Below are 27,788 nucleotides of genomic sequence, written 5' to 3'. Positions count from 1 at the left end.
TTTTTGTATCAAAAGATGGCTGTTGTTAAAAAGGTTGAGACACAGGTTTTGAGGAAACAGAGCTAAAAGTTGGAGTGTTTATGCTATCCACTTTTTAGACTTTGCAAGAGTGTGCATCCACAATCACATACATATGGATGGAATCACTGAATCTTTTTCATCTCCTATTCAGAATACATCTGCTTCCTGCTTTCACAATGTGCAATTTTGCTCTTTTCTGTTGTGCAGCTATGGGAGACATCCATTTAAGATCAACTGTTTACATGTGATACATCGAAAACTGTTTACTTCAACTTTTATAGAAACCCAGGCTCATGGAATCACTGCAAATCTATCTGCTCTTCAGACAATACGAAGACCCTCTGAGATGCTACAGAGGAGAGGAAGCGGAGTTTCACATCTGGTTACCATTTTCTTTTTGTCATTGGCTTAGGATTTAATTGAACCATGAAAAGAACTACTGAAATGTTACACTATAACATGGAACAATAAAGGTACTGGTATGTTAATGGATAATCCGCATGACAGATAATATGTAGAAATATTCATAAAGTTAACTCACATGACCCAAATGTAGCAAGTTTCCTAAGGGACAATAGTGGATTCAGAACTTGACGTTCTGAAGCACATCCTCACTGTAAACAGTAATGCTATATGCATGAAGCTTCTGTTTATTGTTTTCCATATTTAAGGAAACAACATCCCATAATAGAAATGAGCATGCAGGGCTAAGGCATATAGGATTTTTCTGCAGGACTTTAAAGCTTTGAGAGGCCAATATCCCATAGGCTAACTTTTAACATGTATTTTTATTTTTGTTTTGTTTTTTTACTTTTCATATTTATATTAGCATACAAGGACAATTGTATATATGTAACATTTTTAAAATTTTAAAAAATGCAGCTGTTACACACAAGTGTATTTTGCCAAATGCCTAAAAATTCAGTCACAATCACATCATCGTCATCCATCCAGTGATCTTCAAAGACTATAAGCAGGTAATGTAAATATAGTGGTCAGTGCTGTAAATGTGTCTCTCCATAATTGGTATTTGTCCAAAACATGTGATATCCCTTTAACCTGTGCACAGTCTGGAGGCAGTTTTATTGAGTAAGTAATTGAGTGAGAGAACAAAATGCCCAGCAAAACTTCTGGCCTCCACAGTTTGCTGATGCAGGAGCCCACTCTGCTGCTGATGGGCTGCTCCCTGGAAATCATCCATCCCATCCATCCATCCCATCTCATCCCAGTGAGCCAGCCCCTCAGCAGTGTGTGCTGCTGAGATTAAGCAAGTGCACCAAAGACACATGAGACGACGTACTGCCAGTGAGCTGGTAGCTTCTGGCTTGCCAATACTCTAACCCTTTGTTGCCTGAAGTTTTGTTCCTTGGCAAAATTTTTTAGTCACCCTTATCTGTGAAATGAATGACTTGTTTTAACTAAAACAACTTTGACACTGTTGATTAAGAATATTTGTCATTACTGGGGTGTGAATCCCAACAAGTCATTCTGCACTGACTCTGAAGCAAGATGACGGAAGATTCTACTGTTTGAGTTGGGCAGCTTCAATAATTCATAAAGAGTTAAGTTAGATCTAAACCACAGAGATGCAGCAACTGCGAAGCTACACTAACAGCTGGCGGGGGAAAGAATGTGATGCTTTGAAACATATATTTTTTAATCCATAGGAAAATAAGATTCTATTTTAAAAGACCCTTCTTTAAAACCAAAGTTTAATAGCTGTTATAATGGCAGATCTGTCATTCCAAAAGAAAGCTAGCTACCCTAGTGAGGCTGGAGATTGATGGGCTCAATCATATGGTCTGCTCTGAAGTATACTTCTGATTTCCTCATTTTCTCTGTGTTCTTAAGAGGAATGGAATCTGCAGACAGGTTTTCAGATATACTCTCTAAATTTGATCCTCTCCCATAGTATCCATGGACAAAATCCATATCATCTTCATATGTAATCAATTTGATTACATATCATGCCCAAACTGAAGGGCCAAGTTAGAAGGCAGCATTTTATACTGTGTGTTTATGTCTTCTGTAATGGACCTCTCTTTTGAAAGTCTTTGAAATGTTTGGAAAGCAAACATTTCCAAAATTACATAATGTAAAACAGCATTTTTCATGACAGGAAGGGATGTGATTGTTGATATGACCATAAAGCGATCCATCAGGCCAAGGTTTGGTGAGTGTTGGGCAGTGTTGCCACATAGCTCAAGCCAAGAATAGAAGGGCAGACAGATTGAAAGATGTAGCAAATAAAGTGACTTTTTACCAAGATCACTGTAACGTGCACTGAATGTTTCCTGGTACTGAGTGTATAAAAGGCTAATGCTATAAGGTTTATTTTGACTATAAAAGAGTTTATAGATTTGAATATAAGGTGCCTCATGTAAATATGCTTCCTAGTTACAGGTATATAAACCCTAATTTGAAAGAATCCACAAATGGCTAGCTGAGAAGTTAACAGATCTCTGTCTATCATTTGTCCATGTGTGTGTCTTCCCTCACCTCAGTTATTTTTACATGAAATTATTATTTCAAATGAAAATCATGATCATGTGCCTTTTGGGAGACATGGTTGCTCTAGAGGTATATAGTTTGTAATTACCCTCCTTGGTAATAACCTTCCTGTGGAACTGAATAAAAATTTTTCTGTTTTATTTGTAGAGATTATGATTTTAGGTATACAGTAACTTTAATATTCTATTCTTGGAATCTACTCTTATCTCCCATGTTTAAACATTCTTAGAGCCGTTTGTGGGATTCATTGACAAATTTATAGTCTCAAGGGAGAGTTTCAAGAAGTATCTATATGTATACTCATGGTTGGGGTTCTAGAGGCATTACATCTAAATATTTATGACTTTTCATCCACCGAGGTAGGTAGCATTAAATATACAAGCACAGCATTATTTCTCTTTAAATATCTATTTTGGAGAGAAACTTTCAGGCCATATAACAGTTTATATCATGCAACTAATATTTATATTTCCCAATCCACTACAAAATCATTGCTAAGCAGAAGAGAGCAGTTATTTGGCCTTTATGTTCCATTGTATGCCTTTTTCCCCTCTTTCTAGTTTTATGCATTGATAAGACTACAGATTGGCACCCTACTGCCTGAGAAGTTCCATTTATCCATAGTCGTTGCAGTGGAGTAAACCCTGATTTAAAGGAACATTTAAGTCTCTCCAGTAAGTGTCAACAGGAAGGCATGGGATAGCAGGGAGTCCTTATGGAGTGGACTGGCCACATGAACTGTCCTCTGCATCCAGTCACTCTTTATTTAGATGGGAAGTGGCATGGTCCTCTGAATGCTGCAGGCTGGAAATGATCCCCAGGGCACATGCAATCTGTGGAAAGGAATACATCGGACAGTGCAACATGGTGAGGGCTTTCAATTTGCTGTGGTTGCTGTATTTTTAACAAGAAACCCGGAGCTTCGATTAGGAATAACCTATCATTAGAGTTGTTCCTTTAAAAAATGTTGATGAATAAAGCAAATGTGGGCTTAAAATGCCAACTTATTTTTCACTTTGATATTGGTGCTTTATTAAGTGATACCATAGTTTCTCTCTCTTTTCCCTGTTACTTTAAAAATAATTTTAAAATTGTGTTTGTATATAAGGTCAGTCTGGCATACAATTTCTGAAAGTAACATTAATAGGGTTTCTAAAGAAGTTGTCAGAAAGACAAAATTAGATATTCTCTGCACTTTCAGAGAAGGACTATTTATGTTTGAATTTCATAACAGGCTTACATTTCTTTTCTGTTGAGTCCCTTGCATATCTACATAATTTAATCCTGTCTATTGTCCCAGATCTCTTGTGGCTACTTTACCTGTTACCTTTTTTGGGATTTTATTCTCTATATTTTACAGTTACCTTTGGACCAGAAGATATATGGTATTTTTATTCACTTTTTTCAGTGTTTTAAAATAAGATTTGTTCATTTATTCATTTTATCCATTCATTTCCTGTTGTCGTGTAGTTCTAACCATATATATAGTACTTTAAATATTTTCTTATGTTATTATTTAACACGATAATAAATTCTTATCTAAAGAAAAGACTATTTTACTTTATTTTACTTAAAGGAAAGAGAATTTATTGGCAGGATATTGAGTAGCTGGTAGAGTATATGGAAGGGGAGAGCCAAGTTAGGAACTGGCAGGAGTGAGGAGGGACAAGACAGCTGCCTGCACAGTCTGATAGGACACATCTGGCTGCTGCCACTGGATGCCCACATGGGCAGCATATTGTAAATATCACCCTACCAGTTGGTAAGTTGGCATGAATTTTCCATGAAACACTCTTGACTCCCATTTGCAGCATCATATCTACTTTTTATGCACCTAATTATATTTTTCCTTTCACTTTTATGTTTCTTTTTTTTCTAAAACTGCCACCTAAATACCTTTCCACTCCGTTAAATGTATGGAGTCAAGACAAATTTCTCATTCTTGCTCTACAGTTTAAGATGTATAAGAAGTAAACACTTCTGTGGAATAGGGCTTAATTTGGGGCTTAAATGTTTTGGTTTTTTTCCTCCTGAGATGTTTTTGAATGGATAAGACTACTCTGGTTTTGGATGCAGCAACTTTTCTCCTGGCATGGAAGAACTAAGGACTTTGATGAACAGTTTCCCATTGATAGTATAATATAATGAGGGGCCCAGTCTGCTCTTGTGAAAATTGGCTGAGCGGCAGCAGCCCATCCCAGCTGTGTGTGAGTAGCCCTGCTGTTAAAAGTACACCTGCTGGGAATCGTTGGCACACGCTCATAGCATATGCTTTGTGGGGGAGGTGCTTTTAATTCCAAGAGGAGCTTTTCTCCCACATCTGCAGATGCAGAGGAAAGATGCAGCAGGACTTTAGAAAACAGGAGTGTTTCTACTGACATTTTATTCATTGCTTTGTTAGTCCCACAAATGGAGCATCTTCTGGTTGTTTGTAAGCAGAAAAAAACAAAATATTCAAAACCAAAAACCTAATTAGTACTTTTGTCCTTTATATCCCTAGTCTGACAAACAGTAAGCATCCTCATGGTGAGATTTTGAGGGATGCTTCCGGAACCATCCTGCTTCCCAAGTAGCTCCCCCTTCAGTAGCTGTGCAGCTCTTTTCTCCTGACTAGGAACTTTCTCTATTGTGGAAGTCAGTTCCTTTGGCTAAGCCGTCCCTTGGGAGAACCCTAGGATGCCCTAGGGAGTAGAGGTGGCAGGCATCTTTATCTTCGCCCACCAGCACATTAGCAGCTTATGCAACTTAGGAAGTCACTGGGAGATGAGTCCTAAGAGCGTGAATTTCAGGATGGGGAGGAGATAAGAAGCAGAGAACTTTGGGAAACCATGGGGCATTTAGTCCTGGCATAGACACAGAATGGATATCCACAGGAAGATTCCTGAAGCCAGATATGCAGGAGAGCACACATTGTCGTGAGAGGTGTGGTGGGAAGAGAGGTGCTGGATGCTAAGACAGACTTCTGTGCTTGGCAGACTGACTGCGTGTTGACTCTGTGAATACTTTGTGGTCCAGTCCATGATAGGCCAGTCACTCCTGCCTGATGCATCCCTGTTGCACTGTTCATAGAACCTGTATCATATGGGGAAGCTTCAAGGCTGGCAGGCTTTTCATCAAGTAATCATCATTCCATGTTCCTACGTATCCTTGAAATCAAAACTAGGCAATATGTGTGTTTTTGGTTTTGTTTTACAAAAAGGCATACAATGAGACGAATTCTTAAAATAATGCACATACAGAATCATCAATAAAGTTTCAAAGAGTTTATGAAGAAAAGGTATTTTCCTTTCTTGTAAAAAATATGTTATATATATATAATATGCTGATCTGCATTCACCGTAGGGCTTAGCCTCTTATTTTATGAATTTTCAGGCTGTGATTTGTGTTGGATGGTTAAGCTCTAAAATAATGCAAATAGCCCCAATCTTTAAATATAGCGGTGCTAAGTTGAACAAGTAACACAATACAGAAAATGCTGATATGAATACTTAGTAATAATACAAAAGTTCCTGCTAAATTATATATGTGTATCACTGCCTGACTAGAAACCCCACTTTTCTTTTCTAATCCAGCACAAAATCAAACTGATTCTACAACCAGTCTTTTTAAAGGGCAAAAATGACTCAACACCTTTGTTTTGTATGGAAAACTTTTTTTTTTTTTTACACTAACTGCAAAAGTGCTTAAAAAAAAGGTTTATTCAGGATAGATAAGCATGTACTCCTTTTTTAACCTGCTGGAAGACTTGCCCCTCCAAACTAGCACCCCCAAAAGACAACTTCTTTCAGAAACGGGGTGTTTTACCTAAACATAGTAGCTTACATGTTAGCCAGCAGTAGGTCGGCACTAGTGTTTTCCACGGTTATCACCTTTGACAGGTGATGTCCATCTATAGATAGTGGAAGCCACCCCATGGGGAGGTGTTAATAGCAGCATGGTTTCACTTTTGGTAATCAGGTAATCATGTGTATATACTTAGATTCGCATTATTTTAACATTTCTCTGCTACTCTGCACTTCAGGTTCGTTAAGCTATTTTAATAATTACTGGGGTTATGGCAAACACCAATGGAAATGTATATGGCAACTGCTTTCCTGAGCAAGTGTGATTTGTTTTATGGCTGTTCAAGTTATAAAATTGTTCTTACATTGTAGGTAAACAAAATCTTGATGTTTTTAAAGGTCACTGTAACTTAAGGTTCAAATTTCTGGCACAGTTTTATTAGTATTCACTTCCGAAGCTAATAAGATACCATGGTTTTCTATGTTACTCCCATTGTAACATTAGTAAAGTGACTTTCAATAAAAGATTTATGTTATTTTGATGCACGACTCTCTTCTTTTTTTTTCTCCCACCTAGTTTCTCTTTCAGAAGCTTTGTTAGGGGTACAGTCAAGGAATTGTTTCTTTTCTGTTCACTGGTGTCCCAGAAGGGGTCACTAATATGATGAGGAATACAAACCCTTTAAGCAAAGCCTGAGTGTGCAATTTGTTGCAGTTTCCTCATCTGGATGGCAGAGGTAGTTTACTTATTTATCTATTTGCCTCTCCTCGTAAGCACTTCCTCTCTCACCCTAATGAGGATCAATTTCCTATATCCTGTCCTGTAGACCAGGCAGTGGTGCTTAGTTAATAAGCTCACCTGTGCTGCATTCTAAAGCACTGAGCCTAGAATGGGCTCATGAGTTCATTACCTAAAAACTTCCACCCTGGCCTTTTCATCTTCCAGGCAGGCATTTTACCTACCCGTCATTATTCTGGCATTTGCGGGGTCCTTGCCATCCGCTCATAGGCTGCATAGGAAATAAGTTATGAGTAGTCAAGGTAGTTTTAATGTGAGAAAAAGAGAAGGAAGTCACTGATGAAGGGTTTGTACATTTATTATGAGATTTTAAAAGTTTATGGTGATTACACATAGCTCCATTTCTTGTATTTATAATAAGTTATTTAGATGAACACTGAAACAGTAACTCGGCTGAGCCAAAGCAAAGTCTAGTTCACAGGTGGCAGAAGTTTTAGCTCATATGCCATCTCACGGACTTGATGGTATCACCTGGAACATCATGCTGAAGGAGAGTCTAAACTCCAATTTGGCTCAGTAGAAGCAAGAGCTTTAATTTAATATGACTGCTGTGGTGCAAATCTACGCCAACTATCCCCAGGAAGCACCAGATCTCTGGCAGCCACATTCCCATGGAAGTGCACGAAATGTGTTAACAGTACTTCATAAATCATGGATCTCTTGAAACACATGAGTAAAGCACACATCTCCAAAATAAAATTAAATCCTAAATGAGGGTGATTTGAGGCGCTTAATTCTCCAAATTGTTGAAGTATTCAAGCTTGAGCTCACGGCTTTACCATGCTCCAACTAGATTAAGAAAAAGTAAACAGACCAGGAAATAATTTTAAAGTAGTGGGTGAGGCTACACTAGAAGTATACAATGAATTAAACACAACCCAACATAAAATAGAAATAAGGCAACAGGAGATTTCACTTGTAATGAAGACTGGCTGTAATTAAAGCAGATGAATACATCAAATTTGTCAAGGGGAAGGAAACTTTCTAACTGCAGGGACATACTGAAAACTATGCTTCATGCTTTTGGAACGAATGGGTGAAAGCAGAAGGGGAGGAGATAAAGAGATTCGTTTTGAGGTATCAATAATTAAAACGGAATCAACTGAATGATGTCTGATATGGCTTGGCTCTGTGTCCCCACCCAAATCTCATCTCGAATTGTAATCCCCATGTGTCCAGGGAGGGACCTGTAAGCCTTACATCGAGGGAAGGAAGTGATTGGATCATGGGGGCGGTTTCCCCCATGATGTTCTTGTGATAGTGAGTTCTCATGAGATCTGATGGCTTTATAAGCATCTGGCACTTCCCTGCTTGCATTTCTCTCTCCTGCTGCCTTGTGAAGAAGGTGCCTGCTTCCCCTCCCGCCATAATTGTAAGAAGTTTCCTGAGGCCTCCCCAGCCATGTGGAACTGTGAGTCAAACCTCTTTCCTTCATAAATTACCCAGTCTTGGGTAGTGTCTTTATAGCAGTGTGAGAACAAACTAATATAATGTCAGAGGGATGGTTCTGTATTCACCCCAAAGCCAATTCAGAACCACAATTGATGCAGCACACCTTGGGACTTGTTCAAATATGGCCCATAACCTTCAGCAAGGGCCTTCTTCTCTACTGCTTATCCTCAACCAGGAAATTACCATTTCCTTAAACTATGATTTCCTCAGAGGACCCTGGTGAGTTGAAACCAAACAGCAGGTGCTAGGACACTGAAGGTGAGCTCCCTGCCTCCTAATCCTCTGAGCCCCTTTTTGGCCCTTTTCTAGACAGCCCAGACCAAGCAGAGCTTTGTGGCCTCACAGACAATATATGGAGATGCAATCTATAGTCACTGTGTAATATATAGCAGGCTGCTTCACATTCTGATATGTAACCTGGGCTAACTAACTTGCCATAGTTATATGTTAGGTTTGAATAATATATATTTTGACAATATTTTAAAAAATTAATAGTGAAATGAGGCTAAAGATGCATAGAGAAAATGTTTTATTTTCATTAGTTGACAACTAGTTGTTCAGTTGAATGGTAAGTCTCACACTGCATCCTAAAATAAGACAGATACTCTGCTGGCAAGTAGAAAATAGACTAATTTCATTTTTTATCTGTTAAGCTCTTTGATAAAAAAGGCAAACCAGGCCAGTTTTAAATTTAAGAAACAGAAACATTGTTAGTGCTTCTTGTATCAACACACTTTACATATTCAGAACTACTACCAAGAGATAACATATTATCTCCTTTTCAAAGATGGGGAAACTGAAACTTGGCATTATCTATAATGACCAAACCACATAGTAAGAGGCACAAGCCAGCATTAGAATTCAGATCTTACTTGAAAGTGTACAGCTTAAAATTTTTTAAAAAATTCCTTCCATTATAAATGTAGTACCTGCTTACTGGAGAATGTTTGGAAAAGCAGTAAGAAGGGAGAAGATGAACTCATGATCCTGACTCCCAGTGGTAGCCAGATCAATGTTTTGGTACATACTTTCCAATACTCTGCCATGTATATTTTTTAAAGTGTTAATACATGGTATATCAAAATGGATCTATCAGTATTTTAAAAACTAAAATCTGATTTTAAAAGGAAAGCATATAGAAAATCTGAAAAATACTGAAATATATAAAGAAAATTAAAGTCATCTAGAATTCCATTAATCAAAAATAAACATTGTTAATATTTTCATATATTCCCTTAGTCTTTTTCTGTCAATGTTCTTTTTATATAGTTAAGCTTATAACGTACAAGATTTTTAAGGAGAGTTAACAAAGGTTTAAATAGATGACAAAAAGGGACTGGTTGACAGATAGTATTTGCCAATCAAATTATTCAATAGGTTTTGAAAGGCCTGTGCTAAACTTCTACTAAGGTGAACCCTGACATGGATTACTGGATCACCTTTTTTGTTGTTTTATTTCACCCAAGTGGGTCTATGTCATTTACCTAAGTTTTTATGTGTGAAGTATTCTTTGTAGGAGAGGAAAGATAACAGCTGTAGTCTGATTAACAGTTTTTAGTGTCTCACAATGAAAAATAAATAATGTGACTTAAACTTACATAGAGTTTTAGCAAGAAAATAAGGCATGACTGATAATGGCTCAGGAAAGTTCTAAATGGTGTAACAGACTAGATCTTATTAAAGTTCCAAAGAATTTATTATCAAAACTAAAACAAAACTTCAGTTGTACATAAAGTAATAAACTTTACAACAGCTGTAGAGAGAAAGTCGTGATGTAAGTTTACACATATTACCGAAGGCAAAGAGGACAAGCAAAGGAGAGCTCCAGTTGGAATGTCGATTACATTCATGCAGCTTCCTCTTGATTTAAACACTCATGACACACTGAATGAACTGAAAGAAAAATTCAGCATTATATGACAGACCTCAAAGCACTTATACAGCACAGCCTATTTCTGGCAGCTTACATTTGGTTTTCTAATTTGAACATGGGTAAAACAACCCCTACAACTTTCTAAGATATGAGTAAATGATAGATGGAAAAGTTTCCTTTTTTTAGGGAAGCAGTCTAATATAAAATCCATAAGGTTTCTCACATCAAAACTTCTTAGAGAAAGCAGATATAACTTCAATGGATAAATAATTTAAATAATTATTTGAATAATTATTTAAATTCCAAATAATATCTAAGACTAGAAATGGCCATGGTCAAAGACACTTACAACAACAAAAAAACTGGAGTTTATACTGTTGTATCACGTGGGGATTTCCAAACCACACAGTATTACCCCATTACTCTAATGGAACACCTTAAACAGTTTATTCCCTTAAAATCTGCTTTATTAAAATAAATTGTAGCATGCAAGTGTATGTATGCACAGAAACAGAACAGCTAACCCTTCAGATACCTGAGATTAGAAATACCAGTATTTGCTGTGAAATGTTGGCTTCCCCACTAAACATAAAGCAATAGATTCTGCCCTATCAGTGTTCCCTACACTACTAAGGTATTGTACACTGCTAACCCTTGCAGCTCTATTGCAAGGTCAAGGTGATTATCCCTATTTTAGAGAAAAGGAAAATAAGGATCAGGATGTTTAGAAATCTTTTAAGTAGCCCCATCTGAAGTCAAAGCCCATGGTCTTTCTTTCCATTCCCCAGGCAGCCTCCTGATCTTTAGAAACAGCAAGGGGACTGTCAACTAAGAAGTTAACGCATGTTAAAGAGAACACACCCTTAAGCAGGTAAAATAAGCATATTCACACACACACTAAGCTTTTAAAAGTGTACTTATAACTGCAGCAGCTGCTAAACCAAAAATACATGCATCTTATATTTTGTAATGGAGAATGGAATATTCAGTGATTAGTCATTTGAATTCTACAAATTTTGTTTTGTTTTGTTTTTTGTTTTTAAATCAATGGCTAAGCAAAAACTGAAGAAACAAGTAACCAATCTCCCTAGCTTTGTTATATACATCCAGCTAATGCCATAAAGATGGCACTAGGTTATGTTCACACTGGTTACATGGCCTTACCCTACCCTTGTTTAGTGTGGCTGTTTAGTAAATAACTTGTTTTAAATTGTGATTTGGCAGGGAGCAGTGGCTCACACCTGTAATCCCAGCACTTTGGGAGGCCTAAGCGGACAGATCACAAGGACAGGAGATCGAGACCATCCTGGCTAACACAGTGAAACCCTGTCTCTACTAAAAATACAAAAAAACTTAACCAGGTGTGGTGGTACATGCCTATAGTCCCAGCTACTCAGGAGGCTGAGGCAGAAGAATCGCTAGAACCCGAGACATGGAGGTTGCAGTGAGCCGAGATTGCGCCACTGCACTCCAACCTGGGCAACAGAGCGAGTCTATTCTCAATGACTGACATGATTTGTTTACAGAAGACAAAAGCAGATAGTATATCTGCATAGTGTTTTTCAAGGGCATTTCTAATAGAAATCTTACAATGGCTCAGTGCAAAAGGCATTACTACTATATCTTCTTTATTTATATAGTGTCACAGCAATTAAGAAACCTGCTTAAGTGACCCAGCTAATAAATACAACAAGCTGGGTCTTGAACCCAGGTCTCTGAATGCAAATCAAACTATGGTCTAACTATAGTTAAGACTAATACATGAAATTAATAAGTTCTGGATGATAACTCTTTCTAACTTTTGAATCCCTTATGTCTCTCGCATCCTTAAGATATTCTTAACAGCTAATTTCAAAGGGATACCCATCTGGTGTACATCTTTTTCATCTACTATATCTCTTAATTTCTAAGACTTACATCATCATATGGGAAATTCACAACACCTTGCTGAGCAGTATCCCGTCTTCGAAAGCTGTCTGTAAAACAACACAGTAAAATTTATGGTTTTTCTTTAAATGGTTTTTCTAAAATCATAAAAGTTAGTTATTTTGGCATTGAATTCACATTGCAGTAACATTTAAATTGTGCAACCAATTAACATAAACAAAAGACCAAAGCAAAGAAGCCAACTATATGAACAGCAAAAGATTTAATATGCAACAAAGTAACAGGCAGAAGTTGGCCAGCTGTGGGTTTTTTTTTTTTTTTTTTTTTTTTTTAGATCTAGAGAAAATACCTTACCCAAAGTCAGTAAAAGCTGTGCAATTTCCATGGCCATTACTTAATTGTGATAAAAGCACAGAATTTCTAGCTTCTTAATAACAAAGATACTGCTTAAGAAACAGAGAAAGAGTCCCCAGTGTAACAAATGGGCTGTAATCAGTTTCTCTACCATTTCAGCTCTGCCCTATAGAAAAGGATTTTATTTTAATTTCACTCTTTCCAAATATTTCACATTCTGGGGAAAAATTCATTATTATCTGATCAAAAATGCACAAGTTAGCTGATTGTGTTTTAGAACATTTTAGTAAAATTTAATTGTTTATTTTAATGGCAGATTACTTACTAATCTAAAATAAATTCTGGAAAAAAAAAACAAAAAATTATTTTGCCAGATATGCTTAATAGTAATCTGAGAAAAACTACTAAAGCAAGAAAAAAATTTGGGAAGAATAAAAGTTGAGAAGCACTGAGAGATGAAATGTAATAAAAACTGTGTCTTGGCTTGTGGTGATAACATGACCTTATAGAACTCACCTGTAAGAGCCCTCAGTTTGACGCAGCAGGCGATGTAGTCATCGAAGGTGATCTTTCCATTGGTGCTGTATCGTTTTGCAATTGAATTCACAGCCTGGGGACTCAACCTAAATCCTAAAAGAAAAACCATCCAGTAAAAAGGTTAAAGGATTGCAAAAGCTCATTAAAAAATAAAATAATCAAGCACTATTTTATATTTTAAGACTGCAAACTCATATTAATTATGAACACACACAATTTCGAAGAAAACTGAAAGTGCCTTCAGGTAGCAATTATTTATTTATTTATTTATTTATGAGAGGGAGTCTCACTCTGTCGCCCAGGCTGGAGTGCAGTGGTGTGATCTCGGCTCACTGCAACCTCTGCCTCCTGTGTTCAAGTGATTCTCCTGTCTCAGCCTCCCGAGTAGCTGGGATTGCAGGTGCATGCCGCCACGCCCAGCTAATGTTTTTGTATTTTAGTAGAGTCAGGGTTTTACTGTGTTGCCCAGGCTGGTCTCGAACTCCTGAGCTCAGGCAATCCACCCTCCTTGGCCTCCCAAAGTGCTGGGATTACAGGTGTGAGCCACTGCACCCGGCCTAGTTTTAAAAATAAAAATCAACTTACTTCTACCAATGAACGGAGAGTTCTAGTAAGCCATACCTACCCATTGTTGTCAGGGCCTTCTGCAATTCTTGTGGATCTACTGTTCCACTCCTGTCAGTGTCAAAACTGATAAAGTGTTGTCTCCAGCCATTCAGTACAGCCCAGAGTTCTTTAAATTCATTGAAACCCATTGTGCCAGACATATCTCTCTGAACTGTAATCAAGGATTACAGCTGTATTTTGCGATATTTTCTAAGGATTAAATGAAAGATCAAGGATAAGGGGAATTCAATATTCAATGGCTAAAAAAGTTATTGTAGATTATTCTTGGTATCATGTAAAATTAATGATTTAAAAATAGAATAAAAAGGGGCCATGGAGAAAAAGCTCAAGTGCCTATTTTTACTGTGGGGAAAAGATAACTTACATGACTTGATTATAAGGAAATAGCGTTGCCATTGTGAACCACTTATAAAAAGCGGTCTTGTTACTGGAACTAGGCTGTACTTTGTGGGTGCTTCAGGCTATGCTGTTTGCCCTTCTGTCCTAGCATCATCTCTGGTACCAATATTCCCTTGTTTAGTCCCCCCAGACAAATGAGGTGGGATGGAATGCACTGGATAGTCAGCACTACCTAAATTCAGTCCAACAACTGGGATGTGAAAAATCCCATCACTTGCAGAGGAATCAATGTTAAAGAAAAAAAAAGCTGTCCTGACACTCTGGACTCTGTACTTGTTCTATAATACTCTGATGTTTCCTTGAATTCCTGAACAACATTCTGTTACTAAATTTCTTTTCTTCCTTTATTCACACCAAATTCCACCCTATAATAGAAGATAATTATTTCAGAAAGCTTTTTAGTGATCATTTATTACTTTGTGTTTACTAGATATTAATTCTAAGATGAATTCCTTTAGAATTTTAGAAAAAATTATTCTAGACAACAATCAAGGTAAAGGATACATCCAGCATTGAAACCATAAGCCGGCAAGTCTCCAGGTTAAAAGCTGTTAAATCAAGAAAAGTACATACATATTAACACAAATCCAGAAATTCACATTACACTGGATACATTCAAATTAATTAGAAATATAATTATTATACACTTTTATTTTTATATGCTACTCAATTTACATGTGACTAATCATATGGAACTTCAAAGTAGCCTTTCTCCATAAAGAGGATTTTTCGCTAGGAACCCAAATTTGATTTAAATAACTTTGACAGAATTCCTTTTAAAAAGTATTACATAGGCCGGGTATGGTGGCTCACGCCTGTAATCCCAGCACTTTGGGGGGTGCCGAGACAGGCGGATCACCTGAGGTCAGGAGTTTGAGACCAGCCTGGCCAACATGGCAAAAACTCGTCTCTACTAAAAATACAAAAATTAGCCAGGCCTGGTGGCACACACCTGTAATCTCAGCTACTCAGGAGGTTGAGGCAGGAGAATTGCTTGCACCTGGGAGGAGGCGGTTACAGTGAGCTGAGATCATGCCACTCCACTCCAGCCTGGGTGACAGGGCAAGACTCCTTCTCAAAAAAAAAAGTATTACATAGTACTGTTCATACTTTCTTGCTTTGAAACTGTAATATAATGAGTTCAAGTCACCATAACGAACCATAATGTATTATATCCAACATGGTGGGTGGGAAGTCAGGGTTGCTTTGTTCCTACTCATAAATGACTATAAATTGCTGGTTTTGCTAATTTTGTGTCTGATTACTTGTTTTTCTATTTTCCCTTCAATGTCAGGTACTGAGCAGTAACCTCCTACCTCAAATAGTCTATGACCTCTTAGCTTATATATGAAACCAGATAAATATGGTTGTTAGAATTATGTGTTAAATAAGAGTACTCTAGATAAGACCCCATGACCAATTCAGTGGTGGCCACTATTCAGAAGCCTTTTTAATTTACCTACAGTTTACGAGTATTATGAGGGCATTTTGGTACCTCACTTATGTAACCAAACCAGAGCATATGCAATGGGTGTGGTTACTGGTAATCTAAGCATTAGAAAATTAAAAACAACCTCTTACATTGAATTAGTGGGAATCAATGACTGAAGAAATTGTATAGGTACAAAGAAGCTATAACGCTAAATGGCAGAAGTGACAAGGGTCACATGGGAAAAGCTGGTATAAATTCTGCAAGCTTGTTAACCCACAGAACTAACATTTTTAACAGCTTTTTCTAGCTTCATATTTTTTCTCAAACCAAACTGAAATTAAAACACAACTGTGCTCACTACTGTAATGTCTCCCAACGGTGCAAACTATAGGTTTTACACATTTAATAGATTCCTGTGTTTGGCATATGCTTTATTGGAAATAAAAGACTAGTGACTATTTCTATTTTGGTCCTTCAATCTCCATTTGATCCACAGATAATATTCTTTGAGGTGAGAGGCGGAGGAAGCACTTTTTACAGTTTGGGAAAGAGCTGGTAGATTCTTCATTCTGACTTTTAAGTTGTGTGGAGGTATGAAGTCCCTCTAATCTGCAGCTGTAGTTCTCCACACTGGTGCTTATCAGAATCAAAGCTTTAAAAGATTCTGATACCTGGGCTGCACCACAGAACAATTAAATCAGGAACTCTGAGTGTGGGACCCAGGTATTTGTATTTTTAAAAAGCTTTTCAGATGATTCTAGTGAGCAGCCAAGGTTGAGACCACCATTCTACTCAAAGTGATTCCTGGACCAGCCATATTAGCATCACCCAGGAGCTTAAAGAACTGCAGAATCTCAGCCCTTACCCTACAGCAATAAAATCAGAGGCTGAATTTTAGCAAATGTGCAGGTGATATATATTCATGTTAAAGAAGCTGGTTCAACCTGAACCAGCATCACATGGAAACCTGTTAGAGGTGAAATTCTCAGGACTCACTCCAGACCTCTGAATGAGAAACTCTAGGGCATGACCCAGCAATCTGGTTTTTGTAAGCTTTCCAGGTGATGCCAATGCTGCTCAAGTTTAAGAACTGCTCTGGACGGCCTGACAACCACAGGGCAGAGCCAACTGTGTTGGGCTCACATGAAGGTATTGAAGGGGCTATGAGGCGGACAGCTTCTCTGTCTCTGTTCATGAATGGCACCCCCATCCACTCAGCAGTAACACAAGCCAGAAACCTGGGAGCCTCCTCAATTCCCTCTCCACCAATAATCAATCACCTTCTAAACAACTGTGGAGTCCATTTCCAGCCCCACTGTCTCCTTAGTTAGCATTTCTCTCACCTGTATGACTCCAGCAGCTCCCTAATGGGCATCCCTGACTCTTGTTTTACTTCCATGTCCCCCAATTTATTAGCCTTTACCCTACAGTCAGGGGTAGTATGTGCTCTCCTATGCAAAACCCAGTATCAGTGATCTACTGCTCTCAGGATAAAGTCCAAGCACCTTAACTGGCACATAACGTAACACACTTATTTTGCCAGTCAGGCTCATCTCTTACTCTCGTTCAACCCCGTACACTATCTTCATGGAGAATTTCTCAGTTTCTTGACTGAACCATGCTATTTCTGGGTCTTCTGCACATGCTGTTCTAACAACCTAGGACACAACTTCCCCATCCCACTCACTTCATGGTCGGCCTCATTTCTGCTCAGCTTAGGTATCAATTCTGCAAGGAAAACTTTCCTGACTCCTGTCTGGGTTATGTGCCCATTCTATGTGATTCCACAGCCTTTCTCTTTACTTATCCCAGTGCTTTTCCCAACACCCAGGTATTGATTGTGGCTACAGAGCCAGCACCTAGCTCATAGGAAGTATTCACTAAAAATGCACTGGTATGGATGGATGGCACCAAATTCTCACCCCCACGCAGGAAGCTGTAGAGCCCTGCACTTTATATGTACAACCCTCTTAGATCGTCTAAGAAGGAATGTTTTTTGAATGAAATTTTCTGATCTTTACTAATGCTCAAAAATCAATGTATAATCTTAAATCAAAATGCCAATGAGGCTACAGGGCTATAATTTTTCTGACATAGAAAATTTTCCATATTCATTAACTCAACAGCCACTGTTAAGTACTTATGTTCAGGGCTCAGGGTAACAGGAACTTTGGAGATACAATTGTGAAACTGCATACTGTCCTAGCTGACAGTCTAAAGAAAAGATAAGTCACATACACATACAACCCTAATCATGGTAGAGTGCTGAATTATAATGGAGGGGCCAGAAAGTACCAGAAGGGATTGAGAAGTGAGAGGCTCCTTCCCAGTAAGAGAATCAAGAAAGACTTTAGAGAAGACATAGAATTTAAGCCAAGCCTTGAATGACAAGAATGATGGGGGCATTTGGTGACAGCTAAGGACCAGCATAAGCAAAGAGAGAAGTAGAAGGCCTAGCACAGGCAAAGCGTAAGTGAATAGCTCAATATGACTTTCAAAGAGTACAAAAGGAGTGGGAGAAAATATGTTTGGTCAGGGGAGGGTGCATTACAGAGGACCTTGAATTCCTTCTAAGCTGTTAGTAAAGACTGAGGAGGAGAGGGACAGATCAGGAAGATCAGAAATCTAGTCATCTTTTTTGAGAAGGATCTGAAAGGGCAGTGAGATGGCAGTGAACAAAAGTGAATGAACAAAAAATACACCATTCTAGACAGTTCCAATGAACTAGAACGCTGATGTCCAATAAGTTTTGGTAAGGAAAACTCTTTCTCAATTTTGTTAATAATATAGCTTTTATTAGTGTTAATTCTATTTTAAATAATTATTTAAAATTAATTAAAATTGTAAGTATTACATATTAGTTACGTAAATGTAACTACATATAATTATAACTATAAATTATAATTAAAATTATTAATTCAACATTTTGAAATTATTTAAATTATGTTAATTTTAATAATTTCCAAGGAATCTCTGCTGTAATTTACCTTTACTCTTTTTCTTCTCTTCTGTTCATTCTACTAGAATGCCTCAAACATCTTTTCTTCTCACAGAAACATACAATATAATGGACCTAGAAGGAAAGCCCTACCTCCAGCTGTTTCTCTCAACCTTACCACAGACGAACAACTAAATTCAGGGAAAAAAGAGAAGCTGAATTACAATCTTACTGACTGGAACACAACTTCTCTCACCAACTCCACCTCTAGGTATGACTGCTTCCTTTTAAACTGGTTAAGAAGGGCCCATAGGCTCTGAGCTGGAGTATCCCACCTGCCCATCCAATTCGGATCTGTGCTTTTTGGTTTGGAAGTTGGGTTTAAAAGACTAATGGCCATCTAATACCTGTATTACAAACACTGACACCTCATAGGCAGGATGGTTCTGTGGTTCAGTACAGCCACCAGACAGTAGGTAAATGGATTCAATCACATAGGCCCCATGACTCAGGAAATGCTTTCTCTTTAATGCACTGATCTAAGGCCATCACTAAATGTGGCTTTCTCAATGAAATTTTAAAAGGACTGCTCTCTAAGAATATACAACCCATTTTGTTTGTGTCAGATTCTCAAATCTGCCACACCTCATCTACTGAAAGGATGTCGAACAACAGGCCATGCTGCGATCTCACTGCACGTTGATAAACCCTGCTAATAGGCAGACCTACCTTGTTTACCAGCTCAACTGCGTAACAATTAACAATTTAAATGTACTGCCCACACAGTAAAGAAAAACATCCCCTAATCCAAAAAGTGCTTATTTTGTTTAGGACTAGATTAAATAACAGGAACTTGAAAGCTTCTTCGTTTGTATTAATTCCTCCAATTAGGAAAGAGTAATAGGATACTAAAGTCACATAAAACAAAGGATGATGAAAAAAAATGCAAAGAGTTCAAAGACAGCCATCTAATACACGCCATGTCAAATAGTTTTTTAAAAACGGCCACTATAAATTCACAGCTGTGAATTCTAGTTTGAACATTTTAATCCACAGCTAACCATGAAACTGGGTCTTCAATTTGATGTTTTGTCTCAATTAACAACTGGCAAAGAAGTTGGCAGGTAATGTATTTGAACTAAGACGTTATTCTCAACCCTGGAAATCTATCATGTTCAAGATCTAATTTCAAGAGGAACCACTTCATATGTGTTGGATGACGAGAAGCCCCAGTTGGGATGCAGCAATTTTTTGGATTTTTTGAGACAGGCTGTCACCCAGGCTGGAGTGCAGTGGCACAGTCTTGGCTCACTGCAACCTCCGCCTCCTGGGCTCGTATAATCCTCCCACCTCAGCCTCCTGAGTAGCGGGGACCACAGGTGCATGCCACCATGTCTGGCTAATTTTTAAATTTTTTGCAGAGACAAGGTTTCACTATGTTGCCCAGGCTAGTCTTGAACTCCTGGGCTCAAGCAATCTTCCCACCTCAGCCTCCTAAAGTGCTGGGATTACAGGTGTGAGCCACTGTGCCCTGCCAGGGATGGAGCATCTTTGCAATATTTCACTACTCTCAGCTCATGGCAGAGTGCTCAAAAGGCAGGGGTAGGGTAAGGGCTGAATTATGGAGCAGCAGGTCCAGTAAGTAGAAAGGGCACTTCCCACTTAGCCTGAATACATTCTATGAAGTGGAAGAGGAAAGACCTGAGGAATGTCATGGCAACCACTTATGTTAGCAGGAGCATGCCCAAAGCTCAGAGACCAGGAGCGCAGGATAGGCCACTCAGGGACCAGGGGTGCAGGGCAGCAACTCAAAGCCCTAAGTGCCACCAGGTCACAGCAGAGTAGGCTCTTGGCAAATAACAGTAAATGTCAGTTCCTAATGTCAGTTAATGACACCTGACCTGGCAGATTCCATTTCAGCACCCTACCTTGTCCTCTGTGAAGGAGGCCACCCAAACTGTCTCACTGGTTCTAGGTACACAAAACCAAATCTGAGAAATCCACTAAATTGGCAGGTAGGATGGAATAATTTATTATTATTATTTTAAAGACAAGGTCTTGCTCTGTTGCTCAGGCTGGAGTGCAGTGGTACAATCATAGATTATTGCAGCCAAAAACTCTTGGCTTCAAGCAATCCTCCCGCCTGGGCCTCTGAAGTACTGGGATTACAGGTATGAGCCACTGTGCCCAGCCTGGAGTGATTTAAAAACTGTTTTCAAATCAACATTTTGAAATAGTACTATATTTTAGCTTTTAGAATTCTAAACTTTGCTAGATCAGACAAGCTCAGTTTTCTTGAAGGCTGTAATCACAAGTAACAGCTAAGATAGGAAACGCAAGAGTACATTTAGACAAACTTTGGGACTGTCAACTTACGTTTGTATCCTCCAGCAATGCCAGACTGTGTCAGACATCTCTGCAATTCATCAGCATCTATCTGCCCATCCTTTTGAGAAAAAATTAGAGGAATCATAATAGTGATTTGTTCTTTCAAGTTGTTTACCTTCAGCATTCAATGAAGCAATAACAACAAAGAAAATCAGTATCATCATGCCATCATGCATGACTTTTTATTAAAAGGAATGCCTTCCAAAAGTGGGCATTCTTTTCCTTAACCCACTTCCAAAAGTAATTTAATGATGAAAGAAAGAGTCTGTCTTGGCAACTACTCTTCTCTCAATCTGAGCTAGCAAACTGCTACAGCTAAACATTTTAAAATATTTTTTTTTTTTTGAGGGGGGTGGAGAGAGCAAGGTACAAACCAGACATCAGTAAATAGAAGGCTTGGTTCAAACAGAAAGAGGCCTCCTTGGTCACTTTTTCTTATGATATAGTGAATCATTTTTTTTCAGAGCACAAATACATCTGGAAGATTCACATTAGGTTCTCAGTGCCCATTCAGTGGCTGAACTGGGAAAGAACTAGATATATGTGATTTTTCGGGACTTTAAAATAAAATACCTAAATCTTCACGTCACTGGGTATTATAAGTTATAAATGAGGAGCAAGATCAGCAATTTGAAAGACAATGGGTATGCTGAATACAGGTCAGGGCTGCTGAAAGCTAAGCAGGTGGGGTCACTTACATGCTAGAGGCACCGGCAATCTAAGAATGCTAGTCTTGAGGTTTGCCATGTCTTGTGGTTTCAAAGATACGGATCATTAACAGATTAAGTAGATACTTAAGGGGAAGGTCTTCCAGTTTTAGACTGTATTTTCCATTCAATTTCTTAAGCTGTATTTCTTAGAGTACTACCTTAAAAGTGGTCTTAGGTTTTTTATCCTATAATATTCTACAGTTTTCACATTAAGATTTTGCTATTTCTAGCTTTTGGTCAAAACAAGACTAGGTTGAATTCATAAGAACAAACATCCCCTCTGGACATGTCTGGGTTATACCAACAGTATATTACTGCACACAGTGACCTCATGAGCTAGGTAAGTGTCCTCTCTCAATGTAAGATAGCACCTGTCAATGTGAGATAGCACCTGTCATACCACTCAGAATGCAGACAAGTGAAAGGTGTTGGGGAGCTGACCTTAATTGCTTCTCTGGGTCAACAGACCACAACACCTAATAAGGACATGGAGGGGCTGACCTAGTAACAGCATCTGCGTCAAAGAGAAACTACATTGTTCACAAGATTAACTTCCTGATACTAAGAAGGGAACAGTAACTTCCTTATTTAGAAGCTGGTGGGTTTTTACCATATTTCCTAAGGGGGTGAATGATTAGCAATCAAGTTCAACCCAAAGAAAGTGCCTATTAGAATCGAGCTATGTAATTACTAATATATGTCTTTAAGTTGTACAAACAAGGGTTTATATTTACCAGATCTTGAATTTCTTCGCTTGAAACCATCCTGGACCCTTTAATTCAACCACAAGTTCGCTTTCGAACTGAACTCACATAAATACGAGTAACATTTTGTCCCAATTTATTCTGAACATTCAGAAATAAAAAACTAAAATAAGAAACAAAGAACTTTTTTTTTCTTTTGCAGAAGCAAAGGGACTCAGTACCACAGGAAGTTCGCTTTTCTGTGTCACTATATCAAAAGCTACCACAAATGCAGACAATAACGGCTCTTTAATATTAAAGGGAAAAGCTAACCTGTCCAGCTACAGCAGCAAAGTAACCATACAGCGGATCCTGAGTTTGTCCGGGAAACGCAGGCCCTCCGGGAGCCCCTCCATACTGTGAAACAGGAAACACATACACGTCATCCTGCCGAGTCAAGTTTTCTTCTTTCACCACTGAGGGCTTTTGTGCAAGGCCAGACAACTGCCCGCCTGCCCGCCCTTCACAAGGCTCACCTCCCCACCACTGGGCACACTCTGCCAACACTCCACCCCTCTCTTCCATTCACACCCCGTAATTTGAAAACTGGCGACTTAGACCATAAAGAGTTGCTGTGAAAGTGATGTCTACATATGTAAAGCAACTTTTAAAATCCCTATTAACCTGAAGGTTACTGAGGTGAGTGCAAACTAGGTAAGCCAATGAATGGCAGGGCTTCGAATTCTCCTTTTGTTGTTACAGCATTTATGGTATTTTAAGAGCGTTTTATAAACGATGGAAGGCTGGAGTTGGTAACATTCTGAGACGGGTGTAGCCTAGCGAAAAGTAAGGTGTCTGGCCGGGCTGTATCTCGTGGGTGGCGAGGGAACATTGCCTGTCTCGGAAACAGTTCCCAAGACAACGCGCATCCCAGACGCCCGGCGAGACTGCCTTCCTACAGGTCTTTTACTTCAGCAGGTTTTCCCTTTTTTTCCGTCCCCCTTCTCACTCAATTTTTTTTTTTTTTTTTTTTTTTTAAAGGGAGGAAGGTATATCATTCTAGAATAAAATGACTGTTGTTGCTTTGGGAGGCAACCAAGAGGGCGGGGGTGGGGTGGGGTGGGGTGGGGGTCAGCCAACACCCAATTAACACGATTTCACGCCGCGTATCCGAGAAGCCGCAGGGTGGGCTTCTAGGGTCCCAATCCACCCTCACCTTGGCCCCGCAGAGCCATCCAAGAGAAGGGACGGGGGAAACGAGGGGAGAGACCGAACCGCAGGGGCCTAGGGCGAGGCCGCGAGCGCAGGGAGAAGCCGACGGCGGAAGAAGCCCGGGCAGCCGCCCAGCAGCGCCTCACCCCGCTGGCCGCAGCATCTCCAAGGTGGCCTCTTAGCGCCCCGGAGCCTCCTGGGCCGCGATCCCGCGCAGTCAGCACTTACCCCGCCTGGGTAGTACCCGCCGCCGGCGCCAGGATGCCCCGGGTACGCCATGCTGCACACTGCGCCGCCGCCGCCCTCGCCCTGTGCGCCAGGCCTCTCCGCCGCCTGCCCCGTCCCGCCCTCCCGCGAGGGGGCCGCCCCAGAGCGCACCACGCGGGCGTGGGGGACGCGCTCCGCAGCCGTCTCCAGCTCTTGCCTGTGCGCGCGGCCGTGGCTGCCCTGCCTGCGCGCTTCTTCGTATCTTTGCCATTACGGTGCTAATGCAGTGCACGATTGAAGGTCCAGTGGTGGCCTACGACCTGCGAGGCAATTCACACCAGGGACTTTCCTCCCTCCAAGACTAATGGCACATTCCAACACTAATACACCACCCCAGGAATTCCTTTTTTTTTTTTTTCCTTCGGACTTGGCTATTATCTGGCATATTTCTTATTTTAAACAACTTTATTGGACAGGACGGAGCTATTATAAGTGGAGCGCACCATCGCGAGGCAGGGGCTGGATGCGTTAGGGCAAGCCTTAGGTACCAGTGGGTGAAGGAGTCGTTGAAAGATGGAAATACGAAAGCGCCCTTGGAAAATAAGAATTAACTTGACGAACTGTGTGCAAGGGAGAGTTTGGCTTGCTGTTGGTTGCAAAGTTCATTGAACGACAACGGCGTATTTCCTTCCTAGGGGACAATTCCTTGCCTGTTTAAGCTGAGCGTGGCTTGTGTCCTGAGTAGGACAGAGGGCATTTTCTGGGCAGGACAGCCTCACCCAGATCGTTCTTAGGAAAATGAATTGTTTGAATTATCTGGATGATTCAGACAAAACAATCCATTTCCCTAAAATTATTCAGCTACTTTTTATATAAGAAAAGTTTAGAACAAGCTAATAGTGTGCTGGTAGGTATTCAGGAAGATAAGAGGAACTTCGATGTAGGTTATTCTTCTTTACTTCATATATTTTTCTATCTCCCAGTTGAATAGTCCGAAGCAATTCAGGCATGAGCTTTTTGTTTTGTTTTGTTTTGTTTTGTGTAATTTCAATGACAGAAAATTGCTTGCCCTTCACTGTTAAGGACTAGACTTAATGATTTCCTGAATTTTAACATATTGAGAAACACATTAATAAGCCAGATTCACAGTATTTGTTGTGGAGGTTGCACAGAAACATTTAAAGGGTCATCAACATTTCACAAATATTGGAGCACCCGCCAGTGTGGTACTGTGCTTTTTCGCTGTGGTGGACGGGCTTCCTCCATTCTAAATTCGTGGGCTATTGTCCTCATTCGGTTTATTGTTTTTCTCCTGTGTGTAACTTCCCTCGCAAGCCCTTTTGAAAACAAAGGTCCGAATTGTGAGAAAAATTCTAATAGTCCCTGTTGTGGCATAGCAAAGACACTGCATGTTGCCTGTTTTGTGTTTGATTCAGGAAGCAGGTTACTGTTTTCAATCATCAAGGTAGCAATCATCAAGGTAGATGAGACATCTAATGAGTCCCCTGGTCTCTCTTTGGAAGCCTGTTTCTTCAGAAAGAGGTAACCGACTATAAGGAATAGATGTCAGGGCTGAACTCAATGTTGAGTACAAGCTCAAGACTCAAGTTTGAAAGAAGTATAAAGCATATAAAATATTTTTAAGTACTGCAGAATTAGCTTCGTGGATAAACGGCTATACGAATTGGCATATCAGTTGTCCTTAGACATCTTCCTACTGCTTTACTGCTAAAGAATTGAATTTTAATGGAGTGTTGCAAATTCAATTCTTACAATTATTGCTAACAAATTGGTCAGCTGCTAATACTTTAGTTTGCGGGAAAAAATTGTGGCAACTTATAATAACATCAGACATATATATAATAATAAAAATATGCCAGATCCTCATCGCATTTTACTTATTTGCTTAATCTTAATAAAAATCCATGGGATAGGTACTATTGTCATTCCCATTATACAGTTGAGGAAGAACTGTATACAGTTGAGGAAGAACAGAGCTGAGCTATGCTGCCAAGCCATCTGACTCTAGAGTCTGTGCTCTACACCCAGGGGCAGGTAAAGAGCCAGGTAGTAAATATTTTAGGCCTGTGGGCCATACAGTCTCTGTATGAGAGAGTCTGCATACATGGTGGTATGTAGACTATGTAGTCATAGTGGTATGGCCAAATACCACTCAACTCTGCTGTGTAGGCCACAAGTATCCATAGACAATAGATAAATGAATGGATGTCGCTGGGTTCCAATGCAACTTTATTTATAGACACTGAAATTTGAATTTCATATGACATGAAATATGCTTAATTTTATTTTTCCAACCATTTAAAAATGTAAATATTATTCTGAGCTCTTGGGTGTACAGAAATAGGAGGTGGGTCAGATTTGGCCTTTGGGCAGTAGTTCACCAACCACTGCTGGAAGCCCCTCCAGAATGCGGGCTTATGACTGGCAGTTTAGCACTTTAGCAAATGATTTGCTGACTGTAAGATAAAGCCTATGGGTAGAATGCAGTTATTTGTCAGAACGATTTACTGAGTCCTAAAAAAACACTGTAGGAGGGTTGTGACAGCAGCATGGATTAGGGAGAGAACTATGTGAGGTTTATAGATAGGATATGGGTCATGGTTATTTTGGGAAGTCACTGGAATTACAGAAAACTTTCTGATCATATACTCCAATTCTGCTGTTTTACAGAAGAAAAGACCAAGGCTGAGAGATGGCAAATATCTGGCCCCAGCTCTTGAAGGGCAGACATAGCCAGATGTAAATGTTTCACCCTTCCCAATTAAAGCTGTGACAGTAGCTAAACATGCTCTCAGAGAGAATCCCATTCTTTTGTGGTACACCTTCCCCAATTATGTTTTCAAGACAAAAGGCAGTGTGGACACTTTCTTATTCCTGGAGAAAAGTTAATATAAAGCTCTACATATAGTATCCAACCTGGACTTCTTCACTCGGATAAGTGGTGAAAGAAGTAGTGTAACTAAGTAACTGTAGTTATTTCACCATACCCTGCAGTTGAATTAACCATAGGTCTTCACTTGTTAGGAAGAAATGAGCAATGACATTTGCCAATTTAAAGTTTCAACTTTTGTTTAGTTCTGATCTGGGCATGGCACCTCATGATTTAAAGACCTCTGCCTTAGAGAGAAACTCAGATCTCCAAATGTAAGTGGAAATGAGCATTTGGTAACAACATAGGTAACCAATTAATAGTATCTCCACTTTCTTAAGATTGTTGGGAAGGAGTGCGAAGCCTACGATGTTCATTTGGGAATAAAAGCCACCCTTTTCTTGAACTGTCTGGAGTAAGAGCTCAGTTAATCATGCTATTATGTAATTTTTTCAAGGGATAGAAAACTTCCACTATTGATGTTTTAGTGCTTGCATGTAGAGTTTAACTGGTCCCTGGCATATTGTAGATGGTAATGAATCATCAACCACAGTTCTTCAAACAACTTCTGCTACAATAGAAATGTTTGATATCTATGCCACACAATAACTAATGACATATGGCTATTGAGCCTGTGAAATGAGGAACTAAAATTTTAATTTAGTTTAATTTAAAATGGAATAACTGTGTGGCTAGTGCTACCCTTTCATCTGTGTTGGCTTCCACTCCCCTGGAACTCAGAGAAAGCAAACTCATTCTACTTGCCTGGAATAGGCATGATAAGCAAGATATATCAGTTATTAACAAAACACAGCAAGGGCAGTCATCAGCTCTGTGACAAATGTTCCCATGTTCCTGTTCCTACAGAATAGATTCTTACTGACCTGTTCCTTCCCTTAATGAAGCTCTGAGCTAGAGCTGATGATCAGGATTAACCAGGAAGCTGATGTTGGAGGAATTTATTATGGCTAAATATATACGCCTATATACATATATGTGTATGTATGTATATTGGTGTACATATGTAAATATATGTGTGTATTTTTACAAACACACACACACTTTATATATATACTTTCTTATCAT

The 27,788-nt window shown here is 39.3% G+C and overlaps 2 protein-coding genes across 28 annotated transcripts in view; one reads left to right on the top strand and one right to left on the bottom strand.

The window, feature by feature from the left end:
* ADAM22 (ADAM metallopeptidase domain 22) overlaps positions 1-10,442 on the top strand; it is a 277,808-nt gene extending 267,366 nt beyond the window's left edge. For 26 of the 27 annotated variants that reach the window (XM_063667635.1, XM_054493744.2, XM_054493743.2 and 23 more), the window contains one exon: positions 229-10,442. In XM_063667635.1, coding sequence (XP_063523705.1) covers positions 229-249 — 21 coding nt within the window. In that variant the 3' untranslated portion in view covers positions 250-10,442. The remainder of the gene's footprint in view (positions 1-228) is intronic. The other variant, XM_054493746.2, reaches the window with a different exon arrangement.
* On the bottom strand, positions 9,078-23,977 carry SRI (sorcin). The gene is made up of 8 exons (XM_054493749.2): positions 23,834-23,977; positions 22,727-22,810; positions 20,989-21,058; positions 14,747-14,790; positions 13,842-13,989; positions 13,196-13,309; positions 12,356-12,414; positions 9,078-10,458 (listed from the first exon to the last, which is right to left on the bottom strand). The coding sequence occupies exons 1-8, from the start codon at positions 23,882-23,884 to the stop codon at positions 10,432-10,434; spliced, it is 597 nt and encodes a 198-aa protein (XP_054349724.1). The 5' UTR covers positions 23,885-23,977; the 3' UTR covers positions 9,078-10,431.
* Between the last annotated feature and the right edge of the window lie 3,811 nt (positions 23,978-27,788).

Source organism: Pongo pygmaeus, chromosome 6, assembly GCF_028885625.2.
Source record: "Pongo pygmaeus isolate AG05252 chromosome 6, NHGRI_mPonPyg2-v2.0_pri, whole genome shotgun sequence".
Lineage (NCBI taxonomy): Eukaryota > Metazoa > Chordata > Mammalia > Primates > Hominidae > Pongo > Pongo pygmaeus.
The sequence above is the reverse complement of the archived record's forward strand: the minus strand, read 5'-3'. Positions and strand labels throughout refer to the sequence as shown.

What these genes read in the sequence shown, in the direction of transcription:
- SRI (XM_054493749.2), bottom strand. Translation starts at nt 23,884, where the DNA reads ATGGCGTACCCGGGGCATCCTGGCGCCGGCGGCGGGTACTACCCAGGC. An exon ending in CATTGCTGGAGGATACAAAC is followed by an intron (nt 14,791 to 20,988) that starts GTAAGTTGACAG and finishes TTGATTTAACAG; the next exon opens with CTTTTAACCTGGAGACTTGC. An exon ending in CAAACTGAGGGCTCTTACAG is followed by an intron (nt 12,415 to 13,195) that starts GTGAGTTCTATA and finishes GTTGTTTTACAG; the next exon opens with ACAGCTTTCGAAGACGGGAT.